The sequence below is a fragment of the Lynx canadensis genome, chromosome E1 (genome assembly GCF_007474595.2).
Source record: "Lynx canadensis isolate LIC74 chromosome E1, mLynCan4.pri.v2, whole genome shotgun sequence".
Lineage (NCBI taxonomy): Eukaryota > Metazoa > Chordata > Mammalia > Carnivora > Felidae > Lynx > Lynx canadensis.
The window spans coordinates 26,544,035-26,569,339 of NC_044316.2; the positions used below are offsets into that span (position 1 = coordinate 26,544,035).

At 36.5% G+C, this 25,305-nt stretch overlaps 2 protein-coding genes across 4 annotated transcripts in view; one reads left to right on the plus strand and one right to left on the minus strand.

Moving 5' to 3' along the window:
- Positions 1-6: 6 nt before the first annotated feature.
- RNFT1 (ring finger protein, transmembrane 1) lies at positions 7-12,394 on the plus strand. 2 transcript variants are annotated; one of them, XM_030295464.2, is made up of 9 exons: positions 7-155; positions 1,953-2,410; positions 2,601-2,677; positions 3,730-3,830; positions 5,301-5,454; positions 5,905-6,063; positions 7,175-7,240; positions 10,522-10,623; positions 11,499-12,394. In XM_030295464.2, exons 2-9 carry the CDS (start codon positions 2,008-2,010, stop codon positions 11,631-11,633), a joined length of 1,197 nt encoding a protein of 398 aa, XP_030151324.1. In that variant the 5' UTR covers positions 7-155; positions 1,953-2,007; the 3' UTR covers positions 11,634-12,394. The 2 variants fall into 2 exon arrangements, with proteins under 2 accessions (XP_030151324.1, XP_030151325.1); XM_030295465.2 differs by lacking the exon at positions 5,905-6,063 and having other exon boundaries at positions 25-155.
- A 5,225-nt stretch (positions 12,395-17,619) lies between these two features.
- Positions 17,620-25,305, minus strand: part of RPS6KB1 (ribosomal protein S6 kinase B1) — a 39,176-nt gene continuing 31,490 nt past the window's right edge. Inside the window, exons 13-15 of one of the 2 annotated variants that reach the window (XM_030295249.1) lie at positions 22,298-22,405; positions 19,586-19,698; positions 17,620-18,625 (exon numbers count right to left, since the gene is read on the minus strand). In XM_030295249.1, coding sequence (XP_030151109.1) covers positions 18,388-18,625; positions 19,586-19,698; positions 22,298-22,405 — 459 coding nt within the window. In that variant the 3' untranslated portion in view covers positions 17,620-18,387. Of the gene's footprint in view, positions 18,644-19,585; positions 19,699-22,297; positions 22,406-25,305 lie in introns of both variants that reach the window. The other variant, XM_030295250.1, reaches the window with a different exon arrangement.

Sequence of the window (25,305 nt, forward strand, 5' to 3'; positions counted from 1 at the left end):
CAGGGAGCGCGCGCGCCGCCGCCACCAGCGAGCTCGGTTGGGTTTGCCGGTGGTGGGGTTTGAAGGTGATGGCCTTGACCGAAGGCCTCGAGGAGGGGTCTCCCGCTGTTCCCGCAGTCGCTGCCGGGACTACCGTTCACTCTTCGTCATGAGAGGTAAGGCCTGGGGGAAGCGGGCCGAGGAAGCGAGGGGCCAAGGCGAATGGGCTCTGGGAGAATAAGTGAGGTACTCGAAGCTCGAACGTGGGTGGAAAACTCTGTCCTGGGGATTCCGGAAGAGTTTTGTGCGTTTATTTTTCTTACTTTTTCGTCCGCTTTCTTGCTTGTGCTTGGAGGAAAGTGGGAAGGTTCTACGTTTTTATTTATGGGAAAAGATACAGAAATTGTCCCGTCCAACGTCAGTCTTCGGAGGTTTGAGGGAATAAATAGCACCTGTGGCTTCAGAGCATCGGTGAAAAGCTTTAGTGAAAATCATTTAAAAACCACACCACCTTACAGTAATTGGAAAAAAAAAAAAGTTAGACTTCAGAAAGAAATAGAATGGCAGAACATATCCTGACATTAATCCTAGCTACCTCCTATAGAAACGGCAGTCTGGGATAAGGCTCAATTGTCGTCTGCTGTCATTACGACTCTGGCATCTTCGAAGACTGCCACACTGGTAATTTAGGGATCCTTTCCAGCCAGTGTCCTTTTTCTTTCCCACCTCCCAACCCCCAATGATGGTGGCATTTTTATTTTTATTTTATTTTATTTTAATTTAAAAAAATTTTTTGAATGTTTATTTATTTTTGAGAGAGACAGAGACAGAGCGTGAGTGGGGGAGGGGCAGAGAGAGAGGGAGACACAGAATCCGAAGTAGGCTCCAGGCTCTGAGCTGTCAGCACAGAGCCCGACGCGGGTCTCGAACTCACGAGCCATGAGATCATGACCTGAGCCGAAGTTGGACGCTCAACCGACTGAGCCACCCAGGCGCCCCAATGGTGGCATTTTTAATGGGCAGACTATATAATGATCTTTACACAGACTAAAGAGTTACCTACCTGGCAATTACATAGCGACTCCCCAAGTGTCCCAAATTTAAAGGTGTTTGGGTAGCATTCTTTTCTGGGGGAAGATAATACTTTTGGTATTAATCATTAGAAATCTTTTCAGCCTTGGGAAAGCTATTTCAGCATAAACCGAAATCTGTAGGTCACTTAAGTGAAATGTTTATTATTAGTTCTCCATGATGATACTTAAAAAAAATTTTTTTTTAATGTTTATTTTTGAAAGCGAGAGACAGAGAGCGAGAGAGAGCATACGAGCAGCGGAGGGGCAGAGAGAGGAAGACACAAAATCCAAAAAAGGCTCCAGGCTCCGAGCTGTCAGCACAGAGCCCAACACAGGGCTTGAACTCATGAACCCATGAGATCATGACCTGAGCTGAAGTCCAACGCTCAACTGACTGAGCCACCCAGGCGCCCCATCCATGATGATACTTTAAAAGGCATTAAGATTTAATGTTTTTTTTCTCCTAAGCCTTTCAAAGCATTAAACAATACTGTTTACTCTTAGGAAATGTAGAATCTCCACCAGAGATGAAACTGCTCCAGTTGGGCAGAGTAAATGTCCTGAAGTATCCAAGTATGAATGAGTATTAGTACATTATTAACATCTGCTGGGCACCCATACTTTGACTATTTTGCTGTTTCCTTCTGTCATTAGAGAAGGGGCATCTGAAGCTCAATTTTGTTTGTAGCAGATGTTCCCTAAAAAATAGTTTGAGTACTGCAGCAGAGCCTTGACATTAAGGGAAGAGGGATGTCTAGTTAAAAGTGATAGACAACCTGAAGATAATTCATCTACTGGGACTATTGGCCTGCCCTGTAGTGAATAAAGGATTCCTACTGAACAATATATTGCCTGTATTTAATTGTTCACTTAGAATATTTTCTGATTTTTTATTTTTAGGAGACCAAGCCCTGAAGCAAAGAAATCTGGATCACAGAAAAACTATTCAAGGGTCATGCAAGCCAACTGTAGCCAACTGCACAGCCCTCCAGGAGCTGCAGGCAGTGAGGATGCCTCAGCTTCCCAATGTGTTCATACAAGATTGACAGGAGAAGGTTCTTGTCTTCATTCTGGAGATGTTCATATCCAGATAAACTCCATACCTAAAGAATGTGCTGAAAATCCAAGCTCCAGAAATATAAGGTCAAGTGTCCATAGCTGTACTCATGGATGTATACATAGTCGCTTACGGAGTCACTCCCACAATGAAGCAAGGCAGTCTGATGATACTGCCACAGAGTCTGGAGATCATGGTAGTAGCTCTTTCTCAGAATTCCGATATCTCTTCAAGTGGTTGCACAAAAGTCTTCCATATATTTTGATTCTGGGTGTCAAACTTGTTATGCAGCATATAACAGGTAGGGTATAATAAAACATTGCATTGTTTCATTGCAAAATTCAGTTAATTTTATTTCCTTATTGGTAATCTCCTTGAACCTCTGTATTTTGTTAGCTTTGAAAATTGTATGTTTCCTGTAAATTCATGTTATTGTGTTAACTCTTGGATTTTTTTTTTCTTTCAATTAACTGGAACTTATTTCCTAACAGGAATTTCTCTTGGAATTGGGCTGCTTACAACTTTTATGTATGCAAACAAAAGCATTGTAAATCAGGTTTTTCTAAGAGTAAGTATAACAAGTAACTTAAAAAAACATTAAATGTTTCTCTCTGTACAATTTATTATATACTCACTTTTGAGAGAAATAGGAATTAAGATCATTTTCTTGACAAACATGTTATAGCATCCATGATATATTAAATTTTGTTATCTAAATGATCTGTCCTGATGATAAATTATTTCACCTTATTTTCTTTGTATGTTGAGTCCCTGATAGAAACTAGATAAGATTAAAAGGTTTAGAATGCACTATTTGATTTGATTTGTTAAGTGCCTTCATATTTTGAGTAAATTTTACCATCATTAAAAACTTCACCTGTTGCCCTAGAAGATCTAAAATAGTTCAATAAAATGTACAGGTATCGAACTATTAGGGCTCCCTTTTTTAAAGAAAATTAAGCCCAAGAAGTTTTCCCATAATATAAATTATAAACTATTAGTCATATAAGTTACTGGAAAAAATAGGATTAGTTTATAAAATTTCACCTTCAGGCAACTTTAAAGGGCTGTATCTGTGTAAAGGATCAGCATTCTGACCTGGATATTTGTAGTTAGAATCTACCAAACCATAAAAATTTAATTCGGGGTTTAAATTAAACTAGTAATTAAGACAATTTTAAAAGTGAGATTAATAGCAAATTACCTTGTTAAAATATTACTGAATTGAAAATTTTTAGTTATTTTTATAATAAAGTCCTGACAACCTAGCATTTTTTAAAGTTCGGTTTTGTCAGGGAGGCAAAAATAGGGAGTAGAGGTAAAGTTTGTACTTGGATGGTTCTTTTATGTCATTTTGTAGATTTGGCTTCTTTGAAACCTGGGTAATGTGAGTATTGTTTTTATATAGTGAAGAAAACTGTAATTTAAAAATTTGTTTAAATATTCTGTTTTGTTCACTAAAGATTCATAGAGTGCAATGATGTACAATTTATATTTTTATTAAGATTAATCTAAAATGTTCTAAGTTCACAAATTAGTCATTAAAGTAAAATAGTTAAATTATACTTATAACTATGGCATAATTCATAATAACAAATTATAAAATTGTTTATTTTTCAGGAAAGGTGCTCCAAGATTCAGTGTGCTTGGTTACTGGTATTCTTAGCAGGATCTTCTGTTCTTTTATATTACACTTTTCATTCTCAGTCACTTTATTACAGGTAATTTGAGGTACAAATACACAATCATATTTTTTATGTAAAAATTTATTCCATAGCACTTTGTATATATCTTAACTTACACATACTTCTTGTTAGAGTTCAATTTTTACTGGTCCCTCTCCTTCCAAGATAATAGCTCTAAGTGACTTACTCAGATTTGTATACTAAGTGCCTTGGCTCATAGCAGGTACTCACTATTTTAGTTTTTGATACTTAAATTTTTACTTATATAATCAGTGGTTTTAAACACCGTTAGGTGTTGGTGGCGGTCTTTTTAAATTTTTATTTATTTTTGACAAAATTGTATGTATTCAGGATGTAAACATGTTTTGACATATATATGCATTGTGAAATGATTATCACAATCAAGCTAATTAACATGTCTGTCACTTCTCTTAGTTACTTGTGTGTGTGTGGGGGGGGTAAGAACACATGATCTTTGTTTCTAGAAGCAAGAAGACTTACTAAAGGATAGTTGTTAAGTTTCCAGGTCAGATGGAAGTGTTCTTAATTTTTAGCTTTAATCCGATGATTAGAAGTCCTGGTTTTAGCGGAGTTGGGAGAGATGGGACAAATCTAGGAAATAGTGTATAGAGGGAACCAATACCACTCAAATTGGATTGGGTGTGTTGATGGGAGGTAAGAATCCAGGATGACCCCTGGGATTTAGTTTTAGCAACTGGCTGGGTGGTGGTTCATTTATGGGCTAGGAAACACTGGAAAGAGAACTGATTTTGAGGGGAAGATCAGTTTTGCTTTGAACATGTAAAGTTTGAGAGGCCATGTAGAACTCTTAAAGTGATTGTAGCTATATGTCATGAGCTCATTGTCAAAGTTAGGGCTTTAAATTTTGGTGGTATCCAGCATATGGTTGATAGACCTAAAAACCATGGAATTCACCAAGACTAATCAGGGAAAGAAAGTGTAGACAGAGGAGAGGGCCCAGGACTGGACATTAATCAGAGGAGGAGCAGCAAAGGATATTTAAGGAACCATCAGTTACATAATGAGAATAACTAGGAAAGTGTGATGTTAGAAGTCTAAGAAGAAAATAATTCAGGGAGGGAAGATGGAAAACGAGAAGTGACCTTTGAGTTTAGCAAGACAGAAGGAATTGGTGATCTTGACAAAAGCAATTCAGTGGAAAGGAGATGGAACCCTGATTGGAACTGGTTGAGAAGAGAATGGTGGACATCTAGTATTTAGTGAATTCTTTAGATTACAGGGTAGCTTTCCAGCGATGACATGCTAGACTGTTCTTTTTCTTTATTCTATGGAGGAAAGATTTGAAATTCAAACATTTGAAAAGTCCGTTTAAGCAAAATGATCTTCACGTGAACTCTAATATCTTGCCAAACTCACATTTTTTACATATCAAAGTAAAATACTTGGTAGCAAATTTAAAACCCCCTATCAAAACTTGACCTTTGTATATTGTTTTGGTAAGTTTTGATGTTTTTCTCTTGGTAGCTTAATTTTTTTAAATCCTACTTTGGACCATTCAAGCTTCTGGGAAGTACTTTGGATTGTTGGAATTACAGACTTCATTCTGAAATTCCTCTTCATGGGCTTAAAATGCCTTATTTTGTTGATGCCTTCTTTCATCATGCCTTTTAAATCCAAGGTAAGAAACAAGTTTTATTGGAACAATATTAGCAAACCACATTAATACTAGTCTTTGTTGAAATGACTCTTTTATAACTTTTCAGTTTTCTAAATAACCTAATTTTAATTATCTGTATTACCTTAGACTAGAGACCATTTGTTCAAAGACCTGAACTTAAATAATCTATTCCAAATTCTGTAAAATCAGAATTACATTGCTTCAGAATAATCCTCACATCGCATATAGAAAAATACTATTTAGATTTGTACTTCTATTCTCCTCCAGGGCTTTATCAGTTAGTTATTTATAACTGACTATAGGCAGTTTTTCATGTGTTTTTTCTCATATTCAGTAAAAATTTTATAATCGAGTTGTGCTATATACTCATGATGATCTCAATCCAGTATGAAATATTTGTGCTATGTAAGTAGCTTATATAGCCCTGTTTTCTTTTTCCTTTCTTTTTAGGGTTACTGGTATATGCTTTTAGAAGAATTATGTCAGTATTACCGAACTTTTGTTCCCATACCAGTTTGGTTTCGTTACTTTATAAGCTATGGGGAGTTTGGTAATGTGACTAGACGGAGTCTTGGGATATTGCTGGCTTTACTCTACCTCATACTAAAAGTAGGTAATGTTATAAATCTTGTCATTGTATCATTCATATGATGATGACAGATTTTACATACTACTGCTTTTCCCCTTGACTGTTTTATAGTTTATATCACTAGTTTGAAGTAATGACATGTTCTGTATCTGTTTAGAAATGGAAAAATGGAAATATATGTCTTTATCTTATAATCTAGTGGTTCTTACATTTAATTGGGACAGTGGAGCTCCAGATAGCATGGGTAGAATAGAACATATTCATCCCCAACAGTAGCATCTGTCATACACAAAAATACTATCCTCCTCCCCTCAAATTAATATGAAACTTTTAAAAAGCTACTTTAAAAGTGCCTGGTCTTTGACAGTTATATTTGTCTTAACTAAATTGTAACTCTATTCAAATGTACGTCATTTTGGTCAAGAGTTGACTGAAATCTATAAAAGGGATGGGAGGATGGGCAAATGGGTGGAGAGGACTGGAAGATAAAAACTTGGCTGAAATCAGTAAATGGAGTAAAATATTCCATAATTGGACTTTAGATATATTTACAGTGAAGTGAATACGCAATGAGCATTACGTTAATACCAGTATTTGATATGATGGGATTTGAGCTTTAATCTCTGGGGTTTTTAAAAAAAAATTTTTAAATGTATATGTATAGATTAAAAAAAATTTTTTTAACATTTATTTATTTTTGAGAGACAGAACATGAGTGGGGGAGGGGCAGAGAGAGAGACACACACACAGAATCCAAAGCAGGCTCCAGGCTCAAGCTGTCAGCACAGAGTCCCACGTGGGGCTCTGACTCAAGAACCATGAGATCATGACCTGAGCCGAAGTCACTCAACCAACTGAGCCACCCAGGCGCCTTTTAATGTATATTTTTGAGAGAGAGAGAGCATGCGCATGAGAAGAGGGGAGAGGCAGAGAGGGAGGGAGACAGAATCAGAAGAAGGCTCCAGGCTCTGAGGTGTCAGCACAGAGTCTGATGGGGAGCTTGAAGCCATGAACCTCCAGATCGTGACCTGAGCCAAAGTCAGGCGTTTAACTGACCAAGCCACCCTGGCACCCCTTTAGATTTAACAGATAGGGCTCTTTGAATTCAGGAATTCTTACTTCCTCTTTCAGCTTTTGGACTTTTTTGGACATCTGAGAACTTTCCGACGGGTTTTGCAAATATTTTTTACACGACCAGTAAGTACTTTTTATCAGTTAAAAACACTTTTTACCTTTCTTCTTCTTCTTCTTCTTCTTCTTCTTCTTCTTCTTCTTCTTCTTCTTCTTCTTCTTTTTTTTAAGGTTTATTTATTTTTGAGTGAAAGAGTGCAAGTGGGGCAGGGGCAGAGAGAGAGGGGGAACAGAGGATCTGAACTAGGCTCTGCACTAACAAGAGCAAGCCTGATACGCACCTCGAACTCACGAACCATGAGATCATGACCTGAGCCAAAGTCGAACTGAAGTTAACTGCTCAACTGACTGAGCCACCCAGGCGCCCGTACCTTTCTTCATTATAAAAATGTTTTAGTTCATAATTTTACAAGTATGGATTTCATGGGGCACTTGGCGGCCTCAGTTTGTAGAGCATGTGACTCTTGATCTTAGTTCTTGAGTTCAAGCTCCACGTTGGGTGTAGAGCTTACTTTTTAAAAAAAAAAAGGTGTGGATTTCATAATTACATGCTTTTTTAGTACTCTGGCACATGGGGCTATAGTCAGTTCCTTTTTTTTTTTAATGCTTATTTTGAGAGAGAGAGAGAGAGAAAGAAAACATGTGTGCATATGGGGAAGGGACAGAGAGAGCATCCCAAGTAGTTCTGTGCTATCAGCATAGAGCCTGATGCCAGGCTTGATCTCATGAACCCTGAGATCATGACCTGAGCCTAATTAAGAGCCGGATGCTTAACTGACTGAGCCATCCAGACACCCCTCTATGACTTGCATGTTGACAACTACCTTACAGTTGATGCAGTGCCTATATTTTCGAATATGCCTCTTGCCCTTCAAATCACTTGATGTAAGGATTTATATACATTCCCATAAAAATCTTGTCATGAACTTTTGTTCCTCTTCCTTTTTAAAAAATTCACAAGTGGTGGGTTTGTGTACTTCCATTAAGTTCTTATTCAGCTCCTGTAAGAGTGCTCATTGTTAATTTGAGAAAAAGTCATTACCAAAAATATCCCTTGAAATTTTCTTACTGAAAAAATTTCCCCACCAGTAGTCAATTCTGTATGCACAAGTTCTCAAGTAAGTTCTCATTTATTTAACAATAAGTTGAGACTCCAGTGTCAACTATAAACTTGATTATTACGTGATTCCACTGATGTTACAAATTGCAGAGAGAGGCTCATTTGCTATGTAGTAGTCTCAAAGATTCTCAGTATTTATATGTGGACACTCTTTGGCTAGATAGAACTAGTAATGTTTTTCATTTTTAAAGTGAGCTCACAAATCCAAGATCAAGAGTTGCATGTTCAACCAGCTAAGCCAGCGAGGTGCCCCTACAGCTAGTAATTTAATAACAAGTTTTGCTGCATCCTATTCAGACTTCTCTCTTTAGACAAGATATAATAAAATTGAGAATTCCATTTTGATGGAGTTTATTCAATTGATTATAGGAGTACCAGCCATTTTACTATAATTTAGTAACGCTTGTGCTAAAATACTTTGATATTCTTTCTCTGTAAGGCATAAAGAGAAATCATAGTCATTGATACTCTTTGATTTATTCTTGAGTCTCTCAGGAATACACGTATACACATGTTCCTTAACTTTGCCAGAGAAATGGCAATCACCATTAAGAGGAGTCTTCACCTGAAGGGAGTCTGCAAAATCCCAGACAGGAGTGCTGTTTTGTTTTTTTTTTTTTTAATTTTTTTTCCAACGTTTTTATTTATTTTTGGGACAGAGAGAGACAGAGCATGAACGGGGGAGGGGCAGAGAGAGAGGGAGACACAGAATGGGAAACAGGCTCCAGGCTCCGAGCCATCAGCCCAGAGCCTGACGCGGGGCTCGAACTCACGGACCGCGAGATTGTGACCTGGCTGAAGTCGGACGCTTAACCGACTGCGCCACCCAGGCGCCCCAGCTGTTTTGTTTTTAAGTTTATTTATTTTTGAGAGAGCGAGTAGGGGAGGGGCAGAGAAAGAGGGAGAGAGAGGATATCAAGCTGGCTCTGCACTGCCAGCACAGAGCCTCATGTGGGGCTCGACCTCCATGAGATCATGACATGAGCCGAAACCAAGAATCAGACACTCAACTGACTGAGCCACCCAGGTGCCCGAGGAGTGCTGTTTTTAAAAGCTGTCAGCTTCTGTGTCTCTGCTAAATGACATTTTAATGAAGGTAAATTGGCACCAGGATCATCCATCAGTATCCTGATTTGTTTCTGGAATCTTGAACATCACCAGACCCAAAACAGAAATCTTACTTTTAAATATTTTTATCCTTTGAGTTTTAGTTTGATTTTGTTAACTCTCAGTATTTAGTGAAAGAAGTTTAGATCCTAGCTTTAGGTTGTTGAGTCAAGTCATGCTTTGCTCTCATTATAATAACTGAACTTGGGTGTACTTACTTCTCTTCAGCCACCCTTTCCTCATTTCTACAAAAAGGTGATCTCATTTGTAAAATCTTCTCACGTCTGGTTAATGACTACATTCTATTGAATTTGGTGAGGAAGTTATTAAGATCTTAAAGAGATCAAAAACTTTTAAGGACTGTAGTAGGAGAAAAGGAAATTTAAGAAATTGTGTTAGTCTGTTAGTTTTGACAGTACAACTCTATCTGTGACATTTTGCAATACTGGTTCTTTTGTAAAATTTTATTTTTTCCTAGTACTAAGTGTTCTCTGACTTGTGATAATTAAGGATGACAATTCAAATTATTTTTAAATTTAGTAACAGGACATGTTCAGTGGTCCCCAAAACTTCTTTACGTTCAATTCACCTAGAGAACTTTAAAATATTAGACTCCTGGGTCTTATTAGAACAGTATGTTTGGACCTATTGAGTCAATCTCCAGTGTGGAGCACAGAAATCTATTTTTAAAGCTATCTCCACACGGGTACATTCAGGCAGCCAAGCTCTGAATGGACTCTTTTGAACCACTGCTATAGGTAATATGTGGGTTATTTGGCAATATGGGCCACATAATACATGAATGTAGACTTTATAGTAATTATATTTCAGATTGCTTAGTCTCTTAAGTCCGTTGAATTTCTAGCACTATCATGTGGGAATCCAATAAATCTAACCATCTTCCAAGATCCTATTGTGTATCTAATGAGTTCATCTTGGTGCATGCAATCCAAGACACACATGGTTCTGCATACGTAGTTCAGTTTTGAAATGTTTGTATCCTTCGGCAGAGTTTTCAAATGCCTAGTTCAAGGGAGATTTGAGAAATACAGCATCACCTATGTATTTGAGGAACAGGAAAGAAAGATTTGTAGATAAACAGAACTTTTTATCTTCACAGAGTTATGGAGTGGCTGCCAGCAAGAGACAGTGTTCAGATGTGGATGATATTTGCTCAGTATGTCAAGCTGAATTTCAAAAACCAGTTCTGCTCATCTGTCAGGTAAGTAGATTTGCTAAGCATACCAAATACAGCATTTCTCTGTCATATTTATGTTAGCTACAAGGAAAAATCTGCAATGTTTAGCATAAAGTAGCATTCAGGGCACATACTAGAAATTTCTTACCTATAATCAGGGGTTTGGTAGATTAGCTAAACCTTGTTCCTTATGTTCTAATGATTTGTATGCAGAGGAGGGTATGTGGGGGAAAAATAATTCAGAGGGCAGACTGGATACGAAAATGACTTGAAAACAGGCTACTCTTTTTTTTTTTTTTAATTTTTTTTTTCAACGTTTATTTATTTTTGGGACAGAGAGAGACAGAGCATGAACGGGGGAGGGGCAGAGAGAGAGGGAGACACAGAATCGGAAACAGGCTCCAGGCTCCGAGCCATCAGCCCAGAGCCTGACGCGGGGCTCGAACTCACGGACCGTGAGATCGTGACCTGAAGTCGGACGCTTAACCGACTGCGCCACCCAGGCGCCCCGAAAACAGGCTACTCTTAACAACTGGTTACTAGTCTTTAAGAATACCAGCATTTGTTATTGGATTGTGTAAGTCCCTTTCCTATACTTTATGGCAGTTATTCTCAAACACTTTAAGACAGGAGGTCATAATACTTGATCTTAAAGTTATTATCCAGGGATAGCTTATATCTTATTAAAAGTAGTTGAATAGTATAGTCAAAAGAACACTAGTGGCTCTACCACTAATACCGCTTTGTGTTCTTGAATGTCGTACTTTGTTTTCTCATTTGTAAAATGAAGGGATTAGTGGTCTCCAAAATTCCTTTCAGCTCTAAAGTATGATTCTATAATGTGATGATTTTAAAATTAAAATGTTAAGTATAAAATCTAATTCTTAATTCCTTTATAGCATATATTTTGTGAAGAATGCATTACCTTATGGTTTAATCGAGAGAGAACGTGTCCACTGTGCAGAACTGTGATCTCAGACCATATAAACAAATGGAAAGATGGAGCCACTTCATCCCACCTTCAGATATACTAAGTTGTATAAACTATGAAGGCCACAAAACACTAATTTTATTTGGTTACACTGACTATTGATAAAGACATTAGAATGGGTTTTCAGGACTAGACATTAAGGAAAATGTTTCCAAATGATTTTAGACTATTATAGTAAGACTTAAGTGTGTAATCTAATTTATCAAGAGATTAAATGAAAGAACCTTATGTTTTAAAAAATATGTAAGTAATGTTCAACCTAATGAATATGGAACATTTATCCTGTCCTAATTATTTGACAGGTGGTTGCAGTGTTAAATTGTGAATGTTTTCTCATTAATGTTACCAAAATGTCAATTGGGTAACTAAAACTAGTGATTTTAGAGGAACTCAGGTATTCTTTCCTGACACTGTTTTCAGAATAAAGAATATTTTTCATAATATTTTAAGATACACATTATCTGAAAGTAGAATTTTCTTTAGCATTGACTTTTATAATTCCCATTCTAAAAATTCTTAAATTTTCATAAAATTTGTATTTTTAAATGAAAGTTCTAAATACTATTTTTTACCTGTAAACAATCAGATTTTCTAAGTGAAGATTAAATTTACTGAGGATGATATATTTTAATACTGTATTGTTCTCTGTAAGATGATCAGCAATCGAGAATAGATTATTTGAACTCATTGTGGACCTCATACATACAATCCTTCTGTCAGCTTTAATGTTCATGATCTTGCTTTTTGTATAGTGCCATGAACTATCTTGAAGTAACTATTAAAATAATTGACATGAATTACAAATAGCTGGCTCCACTGATGATTTCTTTTTTTTTTTTAATTTTTTTTTCAACGTTTATTTATTTTTGGGACAGAGAGAGATGGAGCATGAACGGGGGAGGGGCAGAGAGAGAGTGGGACACAGAATCGGAAACAGGCTCCAGGCTCCGAGCCATCAGCCCAGAGCCTGACGCGGGGCTCGAACTCACAGACCGCGAGATCGTGACCTGGCTGAAGTCGGACGCTTAACCGACTGCGCCACCCAGGCGCCCCCTGATGATTTCAATAATATGACAAATAAGACCCACTCAAACTCTTACAGAAGAATTCCCCTTATAACTAATCTTCTCCAAAGAGTTTTGGAATCTTATGCTTAAGTCACTGTTACTTGGGAGATTAAAGTTTGCACTCAGAGGCTTGCACCAAAAGCTTTGGATAGTGTGGCTTATTTGCCTCTAGGTATTTGTGCAGGGTAATGGAAAAGGGAATGAGGCATTTGCTCTCTCCCCATGAAACCTTTAAGGCAGAATCAAATCTATAACAGAAGTATGAAAGGCTAGTTACATCTAGAGTATAACTTCTGCCCATTTTTTCAATTACCATTAATCAGTTTGCACACAAGGAAAAGATAGTAGAAAGGAGGAGCTGGGAGGTAGAAAACAAATCTGGCAGTATTAAGACAAAGTCTGAACCAGAATATGGATTAATATAAGGATAGTAACCAACCAGCTACAGATAAAGCCACTTTCATGCCTGTATGGCCACCCAAATTGACACAAGAACATTAGAAAGCCTGTAACTATTTTTCCTATAGGTAAATACTGCCAGGTTATAAGTACAACTGTTTCTATTCAGTGATGACATATTTAAACCTATTACCTAATTTGAGAACAGTTGCAAATATTGAAATAAGCTTATTTGGCCTTAAATCACCTTCTTGACTGTGGTGAGCCAACAGTTATTTAGGTATACAGTAGGAGATAGGTGAGAAAGACAATTTGAGATTAGAATTTGGGTGCGAAAGATAGGTGTGTTGAATTCCTATCATGAACACAAGAATAACATCTTATTACATGGGTTATTTCAACCCTATTAAAATACCTACTCTTCTTACTCTGTGGCTATATGGATAGCTTTGTTTCTTAAGATGATTTAATAAAAAGGAGGTCCATGATAGGCAGATGGATTTTTGTTCTTAATGAATTAACAAGAAAGCAGTTCATATGAATTTAAAAGGGGGGGAAATGTAATAGGAGAGCTATGCCATCTACCAATAACACTGATGAACTGGAAGCATTTCTCTACTTAAAGTCTTTCACCTCAAAAATGGGAATAGGGATTCAAAAACCCAGTTATTCTGTGAACTCAGATCACACCCTCTTAAAGATCGTTTTATCAGCATTAAGAGCTGCAACTCTATGGGGCACCAGGGTGGTTCAGTCCAACTCTTGGTTTCAGTGCAGGTTATGACCTCACAGTTGGTGAATTTGAGCCCTGTGTCAAGCTCTGCACTGACTACCTGGGATTCTCTCCCCCTTTTTTCTGTCCCTCCCCTGCTCACATTCTCTCAAAAAAAAAAAAAAAAAAAAAAGGAGCTGCAACTATGTTTAATAAAAAAGTCAGTTTGAGAACTTATATAGAGAAATCATCCAAGTGTGATAGAATTGCCTCAAATAAGTGGCTTATACAAAACACCCATCTTACACTAGATATGTTGAGACATTAGTTAAAAACAGATTTGGGGCATGACATTATGTAGCACATACACACCCAATAATCAAATGTAGTTGACAAGTGTGGCTGAACAAACTTGTTAGGACAAGAAAGTCTTCCTCGTGTATCTGTAATGAAACTAGTTTCACATAATTTTTCACATGAGCTTTTTTTTAAGCAACCAATTCAACTATTGGACAGAACTTGGAAATTACAAGTGTGTAACATCTAATATATTAGTACTAAAACTTGTTATATATTTAAGTAGCTTCAATTTCTCAGCAGAATGTTTTTACAACTGTTAGTCCTCATATATATAAGTAGTTTACTAAATATGAGAACCTGAACATATCTGGTATATTAATGAAAATAATTATTGAAACCATTTGTGCACCTGATAGTTATTTCTTCCTATCTTAGGATTAAAAAAAAAAATCACTTCTATTTTATGTTCATTCAAATTTGCATTTAATTTCTATTTACATTCATTCAATCCGAAATCAAATACTTAATACAGTAAACTAAATACAAGATGAAAAGCAGAAAAATGTGTTACCCTCATAGCACTCCTAATAAGGCAGCTTAATATTTACTCTGATAGATGCAAAGCCAACTTGGGACAGGAATAAAATAATTAAAGAACACAGATGAACCCATTTTTCAGATGTTACTTCAAATAATCCACTGAGATAACATTTGTGCTGTAGTGATAAATTAAGAATCACACACAAAAGTTTTATATCAATCAGTAACAGACCACAGGTCACGGTGTGACAAATACTTTTATGATTATTTTGTCCAGCTTACTAGTGTCTACTCCTATGAAAAAGGGTAGATGTTTGGATACTGATGTTTTTGAGAAATTAACCATTTTCAAAGCCTCAAAATCCATTCTTCATAAATTCAACATTTCTCATGGGAATATTCTTAGATCTAACCCTTGTAGACTAGGAACCACATGACTGACTAACCAAAATAGGTCCTACATTAAATATAAAATTGAAGGCTCAGGGCGCCTGGGTGGCCCAGTTGGTTAAGCATCCGACTTCAGCTCAGGTCATGATCTCACAGTTTGTGAGTTCATGACAGACTGTCATGTGACTGTCAGCACAGTCTGTGCTGATAGCTCAGAGCCTGGAGCCTGCTTCAGATTCTGTGTCTCCCTCTCTCTCTGCCCCTGCCCCACTCGCACTCTCTCTCTCTCCCTCAAAAATAAACATTAAAAAAAAAAATCTTTCTTTAAACTAAAATTGAAGGCTCAGTATACTGATACTATCGAAGATGCGTATTGCTTATAATCATTTATTAAAGAATGTTGAATTTATGGAGTATCATACATGCATTCTTACCTCCCACCCCCCCAATTATCTTCTATCTCAAAAAATAGTATGGAAAAAAGTCTCCTTGAAGGATTCAAATTACGTGAGACCATAAAGGGGAAAAAGAAATAATATAATTTTCCAAAATATCTGGTTCAAGTTCAATAATTCTTTACATTGTTAATCACAGCTGGTTTATAAATCCCAGTTTATTCTGTAATGCTACAAACCTTATAAAATCAAAATTAGTAGAGTTCAGTTCTCAGTGATTATATTTTAATTAAAAAACAACATGTATAAAGTAAAAAAATATCCTGTAATAGCTGGTTTTAAAGAAAATAATCGAGTGATGAAAGGAAAGCACTTAATCTCTTTTATACACTTACCTGGAATAATCATAAAGAATCCTCTTAGAAACTTAAGACTAATAATATTGACATCATACATTTTGAACTATGCTTGGATTTTTACAAATAAATATAGGGTAAGCCATATTGCATAGGTGTGTGCTTTCTGTCTGTGACACTAAAAGTGGCACTTGACATGTTTCACAGTCAGAGTAGGGATATCCATTTATGAAACAATGTTTCAGTGAACTTGCCTCAGCACAGGAAATTAATTTCACTCAATATTAAGTCTGAAAACTATTTGTATGGATGGTAAATATGTAATTAATGCATTTTATGCAGAAAATTTGCGGTGTGTGCCACTACTGCTGGCAGTGCTAATTACGAAAATAGTTTAACTATGGGGTGGTTATATAGCCAGCCAATCACAGTGCAAATGTTGCTAGCAAATAGGACTGAGGAGGAATATTTTAGTGTAAAAATTTTGCTGGAATTTGGTTAGGCAGTCAACACTACAGTTAGTAAACACATTTGAAAACAAGTATCAGAGTAGCACAAGTCATTTACAGTCTGAAAGAAAGTCTATACTTATCACCATAGTTTTTGGGTTCTGTTTTTTCAGACATCAACTGTCATAGAACAAAGCTCTGCACGTTAAGTACAATTTCTGCCCTTATCATTTATTGTAGCTTCTAATTTACTAGCTACAGTTACAAAGTTCTCAGTAGGCTGCTGCAATAAGGGAGGAGGAGGTCTAGAGGAAGTGATAAAATAAAAAAAAATAATAAAAAAATAAAAGGCTTTCTGTCCAAAGATGAACTGTTACCAATTTCTTCATTTATTGCCAAAATTGAAAAGGTATATTTCCAATCACTTTTCGTGGTTCTATTTTGCTCAGTGTCATAGGATTTCATCTCATCTCACTTGAATTGCCATTTAAATAAGCAAAGCTTTCCTCTTTTCTGACTGAATTCAACATGCATAAAGAATCTTATGGCTTGGATCCTATGGCTCAAAAAGGTTTGAAGAACATAGCAAGCAGCAACTATTTAAAAAAATTGTAGGGTTGCAAAATATTACAAATTGACTTTGCACACTCAGAAGACATTATAACAAAAGGAGGTGATAAGACTCAACTGCATGATCATCTATTATACCAGTATGCACTGAAATGTATTTTTATAAAGCTCTGCAGATATTAAACCCTTTCACCAGCTAAAGTCATGGAAATGCGCTCTTTAAGGCAGGAAGTATTTAAGAAAGGTAAAGTTACCTTTATTTTTATTCTTTGTACCTGTATATCACTTATGTAGATTTTGTTACAATTTCAAAAACATAATGTCTTGTTCACATGTTTCCTAAATTAAACCACTATGTTTTCTTATTCACTGTGGAAGACATTCATCAAAAGGCCATCAAATGTTTTTACAATCAAAAAATGTAGCCCCAGTATAGAAGAAACTCTTTTTCCTTTTGAAACTGCTGAGGAAAAAAATGTAAGGAAGGTAGACAGCAAAAACAGTTAAAAGTAAAACTTAAAATCTTAACAATTTGCTGTAAAGAGATTAGACATAGAGAGTGGAACATGATAACACCCTCTTCCCCTGGATCTCCCTCTCTCCCTCACTTTACTGCCCTCAGTATGTATTTTATCCTCTTTTCCATCCTTCTTCAGCCATAGGCTGAAAATATTTGGCGTCTTGAACCAAATACTGGTATAAGAACAGGGGGCGATATTTTTCCAGTGCAATGCAGGCCCAGGTCAAGGATGCAATGTAGGACATACAAATTATGCCCATTCCAAAGCTTCCAGTTAAGCTTAGCACATAGCAGTACTGCAAGTAGAAATGATTAAATAGATTTTTTTTTCCTAGTATTACAGACAGGTATTGCAGCTGGGTTACTGAAAATAAACCCCATGTCCACCCCAATCCCTCAAAATAGCCACAGCTGTGGTTAACAATGATTCATTTGCATTTTTATTGTTTCACCAAGAGAAGAAACAGAAGTTGTCTGGCTTTCTTCACACCAACCAATAATTTTGCATTTTAAAGTTGGGATGTTTTCCATAATGAGCTGAATCAAAAATCTATTTGAAAAATATATATTTATATAAAAAAAAGATTCAGGTTGTTTGCACGTAAAACATCAACTGTTAAGTTTCTTTTGTCTTTGATTCCATGTTGCTGGAAAAGTTTGAACAAGCTTGCATGCTAATTTGTCCTTAGTTGCAAGTATTACAGGCAATTTCATACTTTGCCTAATGAAAGGATAACCCTTCTTCGACACAATCAGAACTCAACAGTGATTCAGAAGCAACATCCTACCCTTAATACTGTCAGTTTTGAGCCATCAACATGAAAATCCTTGATAAGGTTGAGAAGATGTCGCTAGGAATCAATTGATGTGCCTAAGAGTTCCACAATACTATTATGCTTACGTTTTTGTTTTTTTTTTTTGCACCATTGATTGATTTTTTTAAAATCCATGTTTATTTTTCCTCTGTCCAAAGTGTTCAATGTAATGACACTGACTCTTCAAGACTGTCATTTTGAGCTTTCTTGTTTCACTTTACAGGATGCTCACATATCCCTTCCTCACCTGTTTTTGCCTTAAATTCATTAAAATCATTGCTCTGTCATAGATTCATACGTAGGTGCTCTGGTCGTTTGGAGATCATGGGGAAAGCTTGTTTTTTGTATGGCCCAGAGTTCGGCTGTCGTATGGGAAGTGGTGCTGAAGCTTCCCCACTCATCGTCACATCCATCTGCTCTACTCCACTTGTTTCCATTGGATATTCCACAGGTGTCTGCGGATTTGCTGTGCTGGCTGAAGCACCTCTTCCCCAGAAATCCCCAGGAGAAAATTTGACTGGGCTTTAAGACAAGGAAGAGCTATCATTCATTTATCTCAAGGATTATCTCAACAGGAAATATTTCCCTTACATTTAAAGGGATGACACTTATTTTCATTCAATTTTATTTTTGTGTGAATTAGTACAAAGGCTAAATTTGAGCCATTGCTCCTCTAGACTAACTGCTAGAATTTCCTAACTGGTCTCTTTATCTCTGTACCTGCCTTTGTAAAATACTCAATGATACTTTTTTTTTTTTTTTTAAGTCATTGTACTTCCCTACTTAAAACAGCTTCCCACTGCATTTAAATGTATTTAAGACAAACTCACATGTCAGGAATGTTGACCACCCTTTCATTATGAAGACCAAGATTTTTCCTCCCTTGGGGCTTTTGCATGGGCTGTTGCTGTACCTGTAACACCCTTGTACTTCTATTTTTTGTATGGGTGGCTTTCTCTCTTCATTCTTAGATGTTACTTCACCTGAGAGACCTTTCTCTGACGACCATGAATAGGAGCCCCCTTGTTATTATTCTCTGCTCTCTACCACCACACTCTATTTTTCTTCAAATAGTACTTGAACACTACTTGTGCTTACATATTTTTTGTATTTCCTTCTTTAGTTATTGTGACTCTCTTCTCACTCAATTGTAAGCTTCATGAGAACAAGGACAATTCCTATGTTAATCACGTGTCCCCAGCATGTAGCACAGCCCCTGGCACACAATAAATGTTGAATGAATGGGTAAAGAAGACATTTGCCAATAGAGTAGCTTACTTTCTTTCACAGGAGGGAAGGTAAACTATATAGCATTCAATATATGAAGATGTAGATGCTGTTCTTATGTTAGCCAAATAGAGTATGACACCTCTTTTGTTTATGTAACTTGGCACACATTTAAGTGATGCTCTTCTAGGTTAAAAAAAAAAAAGGAAAGAAAAGAAAGAAAGAAAGACAGTGAGAACAACAAACTCTGAATACCTGACAGGTGTTCGCGGGCTGCCAATAAATCTTCGAGGTGATCGGATTTTTGGTTCAAAGGAAAATTTTTCTTTCACACTTTCAAGTACAGATGGAGCAACATATGTAAAACCCTGAAAGACAGAAAAAGTAGACTACAGAATGGCATTTTGTTATATAAATCAAGAAAATGTAGTTTCAGTCTCTGACACACCAAAACAACAATGCACACCTAAAACCACTGCTCTGTATACACCCGTCTCCCCAGTCTCATTTCACATCTGTTAGCTTCTTTCCAACCATTTCTTGAGGCACAGACCTCAAGAAGGCAGAATTTAATTGAGCCTCGTATGCCAGCAAAGAATATTCTACTCTACTGAAAGGAGTAGAACAAAACAGGAAATTGTAGGCTCCACATTAAGATATTAAATATGATATATGCAAAGAAAATTCTAGGGTTTCTAGCCACATGCACATAAGCAACTAAGATTATCACTCCCCAGTTTCTCATTATTAGGACAAAGTAAAAATACAATTCTTTAAATTGGCATGTGTGATCTTCTGATTTTATACCAATGACTGGATAGATTTGATATTTTCATGATTAAAAAAAAAAACTAAATTTTTTTAATTCGCAATTATTCAGTTTTGCTAGCTTTAGTTCTTTCTTGGACCTTGCTATTAGGCCACACCAGTTGTCCTTTCTCTTGCTGCCAATGTCCTATCAATCAGTCCTCCATCTATCTTCCCTTTTATTTATTATTCCAGTCATCTATATATAGGCATATGAATTATAGTAAAACGACTCAACAAGGCTCTGGGTGAAGTCCTAAACAGTGAGGTACATTCTCTAGTGCATATACTTTGTGACAGGTACATGTGGACTTCAGAAGCCATTTCCCCACATAGTCTAGTGAACTAAAGCCATAACTACCAAGAGGACCAGGCTGTACCTTGATCATCTTTGAATTTCCTTTAATTCTGTGAGAGGAATTTAAATAATTATTAAACTGAAGTTGTTATAACCACAGTCCCCAAGTAAGTAGGATGTTACTGATTTTTATTAATTTCTAAAGAGATTGACTTTATATACAGAAATCTGGCTACAACCTAACAAATGAATTATTCTTATGTTCGTTAGTTGGCCAATTTAAGTAATTATGAAAAGTTCAACAATACTTTAACTGGCAATGAGAGCCTAGTTATGTAAATTTTGCCACCACAACTTTGGATTTCTTTGTAGTGAGATAAGACATTTCTAGACTTTTTTATGGGGGGAAAATTGTAAAACTAGTTGAAACTCTGCAATGCCCAACTGAGGAAAAGATCTCTATGTTAAATCAAAGGTATAAACTCCACATCAGTAGAAAACAAAATTCCACAGAAGAGGAAAAAAAGAAAGCGATGCCAGAATTTAAATGAATCCTGTTGGGGTGCTTGGGTGGCCCAGATCATGATCTCATGGTTCATGAGTTTGAGCCCTGTATTAGGCTCTGTGCTGACAACTCAGAGCCTGGAGCCTGCTTTGGGTTCTGTGTCTCCCTCTCTCTCTGCTCCTCCCTCACTCGTGCTCTGTATCTGTCTCTCAAAAATAAATGTTAAAAAAAAATTTAGAAAAGAAAAATAAAATGAATCATGTCTACTTCACTAACTGAACACAAGATATTTTACCAAGGAGTATACCATGACTTTGCATCATGTAGATATAAACTTAACAATTCATTCATATTTCATCTCTTATGTAATTAAAAAGACTGTAAAATTATATTTTGCATATATGCTCTATTCTTATAACACTATACAATCATACACTTATAATATTATTAATCATACACTTATAATATTATTATTGAATGTTAGTTACTCAAAGCCATACTGTACTATGGTGATTTAAGAATAATTTTGACCATACACAATTTTTGCATTCCATGCTAACTTTAGAACTTACCCTCCACCCCAAAATATACAACACTGTATTACACTGTGAACAGTATAAAAAAAATGGACAATTAAGTTGGTGATAAATGTGGTAAACTCAGAAATAGAAAAAAAAGAAAAAAAAACAAAAAACAAAACAAAAAAAACTTTCCAAATGCTTACTTTCTCCATATTCCACTCTCTCTAGATGTAGTCCAAAAAGAAATGACAAAGGATAATGACAAGTAACAACAAAAAAAAAGATACAAAATGAGGTTTTTGATCAAAATCTAAAAAATCTTTAAAAAATATCTAAAAGCTGTTTTTCTACCTGAAGAGACAAGGTATAAAACAGTACAGAAACTTCTACAATGAGGATTAATTTATTTACTATTACATATGAACCAATATGTTTTGATGCCAAATATTCACTATTGACAGGTTAAAAATCCCCTACAAAGTTACACTAAAAAGTACCAAAAATTTGTAGCTATTTCAGGAATAGAATAGTTACAGTGAGCTCTTCTCCTCCTACTGTTATAACTGTGTGACTTTCAATTGAGATTTGCTAAGCCAAACATCATTTTAAGTCAGTGGCCCATGTATACTCCAAAGAATCATACAGTCCTATTCTAATTGCTAAAATGGAATCTGGATTATGAGAATTTTTTAATTTAGCAAGTTAGAAAACTTAATAAAAAATAGCATCTCAGGTTATCTACATGAACTGCAAAGAAGCAAATTGAATTTTCTTATTGAAAAGGGCCCATCCTAATACTTAAATTTCTTGTGGCAATATGAAATTCTTTCACTTACCAGAAAGACCTGGTTGGCACTTTCACTGAGAGTTGAGTCATCTGGGCTGTCAACAGGTGTCTGACGTGTAAACTTTGAATCAAACTGACTCACATCCTCCTCAGATTGCTTTATGAAAAAACAAAATGATTAGAAAATGATGAATGTCTGTATTATATATATCAATCAAATGCATTACTTGCATTAGACAAGACTCTAGATAGAACTCTTTTCACAGGATTTGACTGTAATAAAATATCAGAATACTCTTAGTAGGCAAAGACTGAAGAATAAATACAGGTGGAAAGTATCAAAGGTCAAATTATATCTTCAAACTTTAGACATATATTAAAATAGATTATAGTACACCCTTACCATTCTTTATCATTCTTATAAAAAGTCTGTCAGATCACCTGGGTGGTGTCCAACTCTTTTTACTTCTTTTTTTTAGCTTTTTTTTTTTTTTTTTTAAGTTTACTTATTTTGAGAGGGGGAGAGTGGGGGGGTGGAGAAAGAAAGAGAGAGAATTCCAAGCAGGCTCTGCGCTGTCAGTGTGGAGCCCATCACGTGGCTCAAGTGAGATCATGACCTGAGCCAGAATCAAGAGTTAGACGCTTAACCGACTGAGCCATCCAGGCACCGCCCCCACACACACCCCAAGCATCTGACTCTCTATTTCCACCCAGGTCATGACCTCACAGTTGAGGGATCAAGCCTTGCTTTGGGCTCTGGGTTGGGCATGGAACATGCTTGGGATTCTCTTTCCCTCTCCCTCTGCTCCTCCCACATGTGCTCTCTCACATTCCCACCCCCTCCAAAAAAATCTGAATGTCAATCTTCCCCACTTACAAAGCTTCAGTGTGCCTAGTCCATTGGCTAAATTCCTTGTTAGATATAATTTGCTCAGTTGGCCACTGCAGGTTTATAATAAACCTGAGAAACTACTGAAGCAGAGATTTAACACAAAACACATTTGTAAATGCTCTAAAGTTTCTTTCTATAGCTTATTTCATCCCTTTAGACTGCTCAGGGAGAAATAACAACATTCTACTGTTTGAGTACATTTTCTTGTGAAAAATGTCACCCAAATCTTTTTTTTTTTTTTATGAAATTTATTGTCAAATTGGTTTCCATACAACACCCAGTGCTCATCCCAACAGGTACCCTCCTCAATACCCATCACCCACCCACCCCGCCCTCCCACCCCCCATAAACCCTCAGTTTGTTCTCAGTTTTTAGGAGTCTCTTATGTTTTGGCTCCCTCCCTCTCTAACCATTTTTTTTTCTTCCCCTCTCCCATGGTCTTGTTAAGTTTCTCAGGATCCACATAAGAGTGAAAACATATGGAATCTGTCCTTCTCCGTATGACTTATTTCACTTAGCATTAACACTCTCCAGTTCCATCCACGTTGCTACAAAAGGCCATATTTCATTCTTTCTCATTGCCACGTAGTATTCCATCGTGTATATAAACCACAATTTCTTTATCCATTCGTCGGTTGATGGACATTTAGACTCTTTCCATAATTTAGCTATTGTTGAAAGTGCTGCTATAAACATTGGGGTACAAGTGCCCCTATGCATCAGTACTCCTGTATCCCTTGGGTAAATTCCTAGTAGTGCTACTGCTGGGTAATAGGGTAGGTCTATTTTTAATTTTTTGAGGAACCTCCACACTGTTTTCCAGAGCGGCTACACCAGTTTGCATTCCCACCAACAGTACAAGAGGGCTCCCACTTCTCCACATCCTCACCAGCATCTATAATCTCCTGTTTTGTTCATTTTAGCCACTCTGACTGGCGTGAGGTGATATCTGAGTGTGGTTTTGATTTGTATTTCCCTGATGAGGAGCGACGTTGAACATCTTTTCATGTGCCTGTTGGCCATCTGGATGTCTTCTTTAGAGAAGTGTTTATTCATGGTTTCTGCCCATTTCTTCACTGGATTATTTGTTTTTCGGGTGTGGAGTTTGGTGAGCTCTTTATAGATTTTGGATACTACCCCTTGGTCCGATATGTCATTTGCAAATATCTTTTCCCATTCTGTTGGTTGCCTTTTAGTTTTGATGATTGTTTCCTTTGCTGTGCAGAAGCTTTTTATCTTCATGAGGTCCCAATAGTTCATTTTTGCTTTTAATTCCCTTGCCTTTGGGGATGTGTCAAGTAAGAAATTGCTGCGGCTGAGGTCAGAGAGGTTTTTCCCTGCTTTCTCCTCTAGGGTTTTGATGGTTTCCTGTCTCACATTCAGGTCCTTTATCCATTTTGAGTTTGTTTTTTGTGAATGGTGTAAGAAAGTGGTCTAGTTTCATCCTTCTGCATGTTGCTGTCCATCCAGTTCTCCCAGCACCATTTGTTAGAGACTGTCTTTTTTCCATTGGATATTCTTTCCTGCTTTGTCAAAGATTAGTTGGCCATACGTTTGTGGGTCTAGTTCTGGGGTTTCTATTCTATTCCATTGGTCTATGTTCTATTTTTGTGTCAATACCATGCTGTCTTGATGATTACAGCTTTGTAGTAGAGGCTAAAGTCTGGGATTGTGATGCCTCCTGCTTTGGTCTTCTTCAAAATTACTTTGGCTATTCGGGGCCTTTTCTGGTTCCATACAAATTTTAGGATTGCTTGTTCTAGCTTCGAGAAGAATGCTGGTGCAATTTTGATTGGGATTGCATTGAATGTGTAGATAGCTTCAGGTACTATTGACAAAAATGTCACCTAAATCTAACCACATCTGTTTCCTTAATTCTTTCTCTCTGGTACAACAGACTTTGTGGTCATGTCAAAAGAGCTTAGGAACCAATATGAAGAAGCACCCGGTGTCCAAAGATGGTAAAAGGTGAGCATCACTAAAGATTAGTGCAATGGATTAAAACACAAATAAAAGGCATAAATTCATAATCATACTTAAAAAAAAATCATAGAATTCATTGGTCAATTGGGAAGATGTTACGGAACTAATTTACTATTTTGAAAACTGGGCAAGAAACATTTATCCTGCCTTTCCTGTAGGAAATGTTAAGAGTTTCTCTTTAT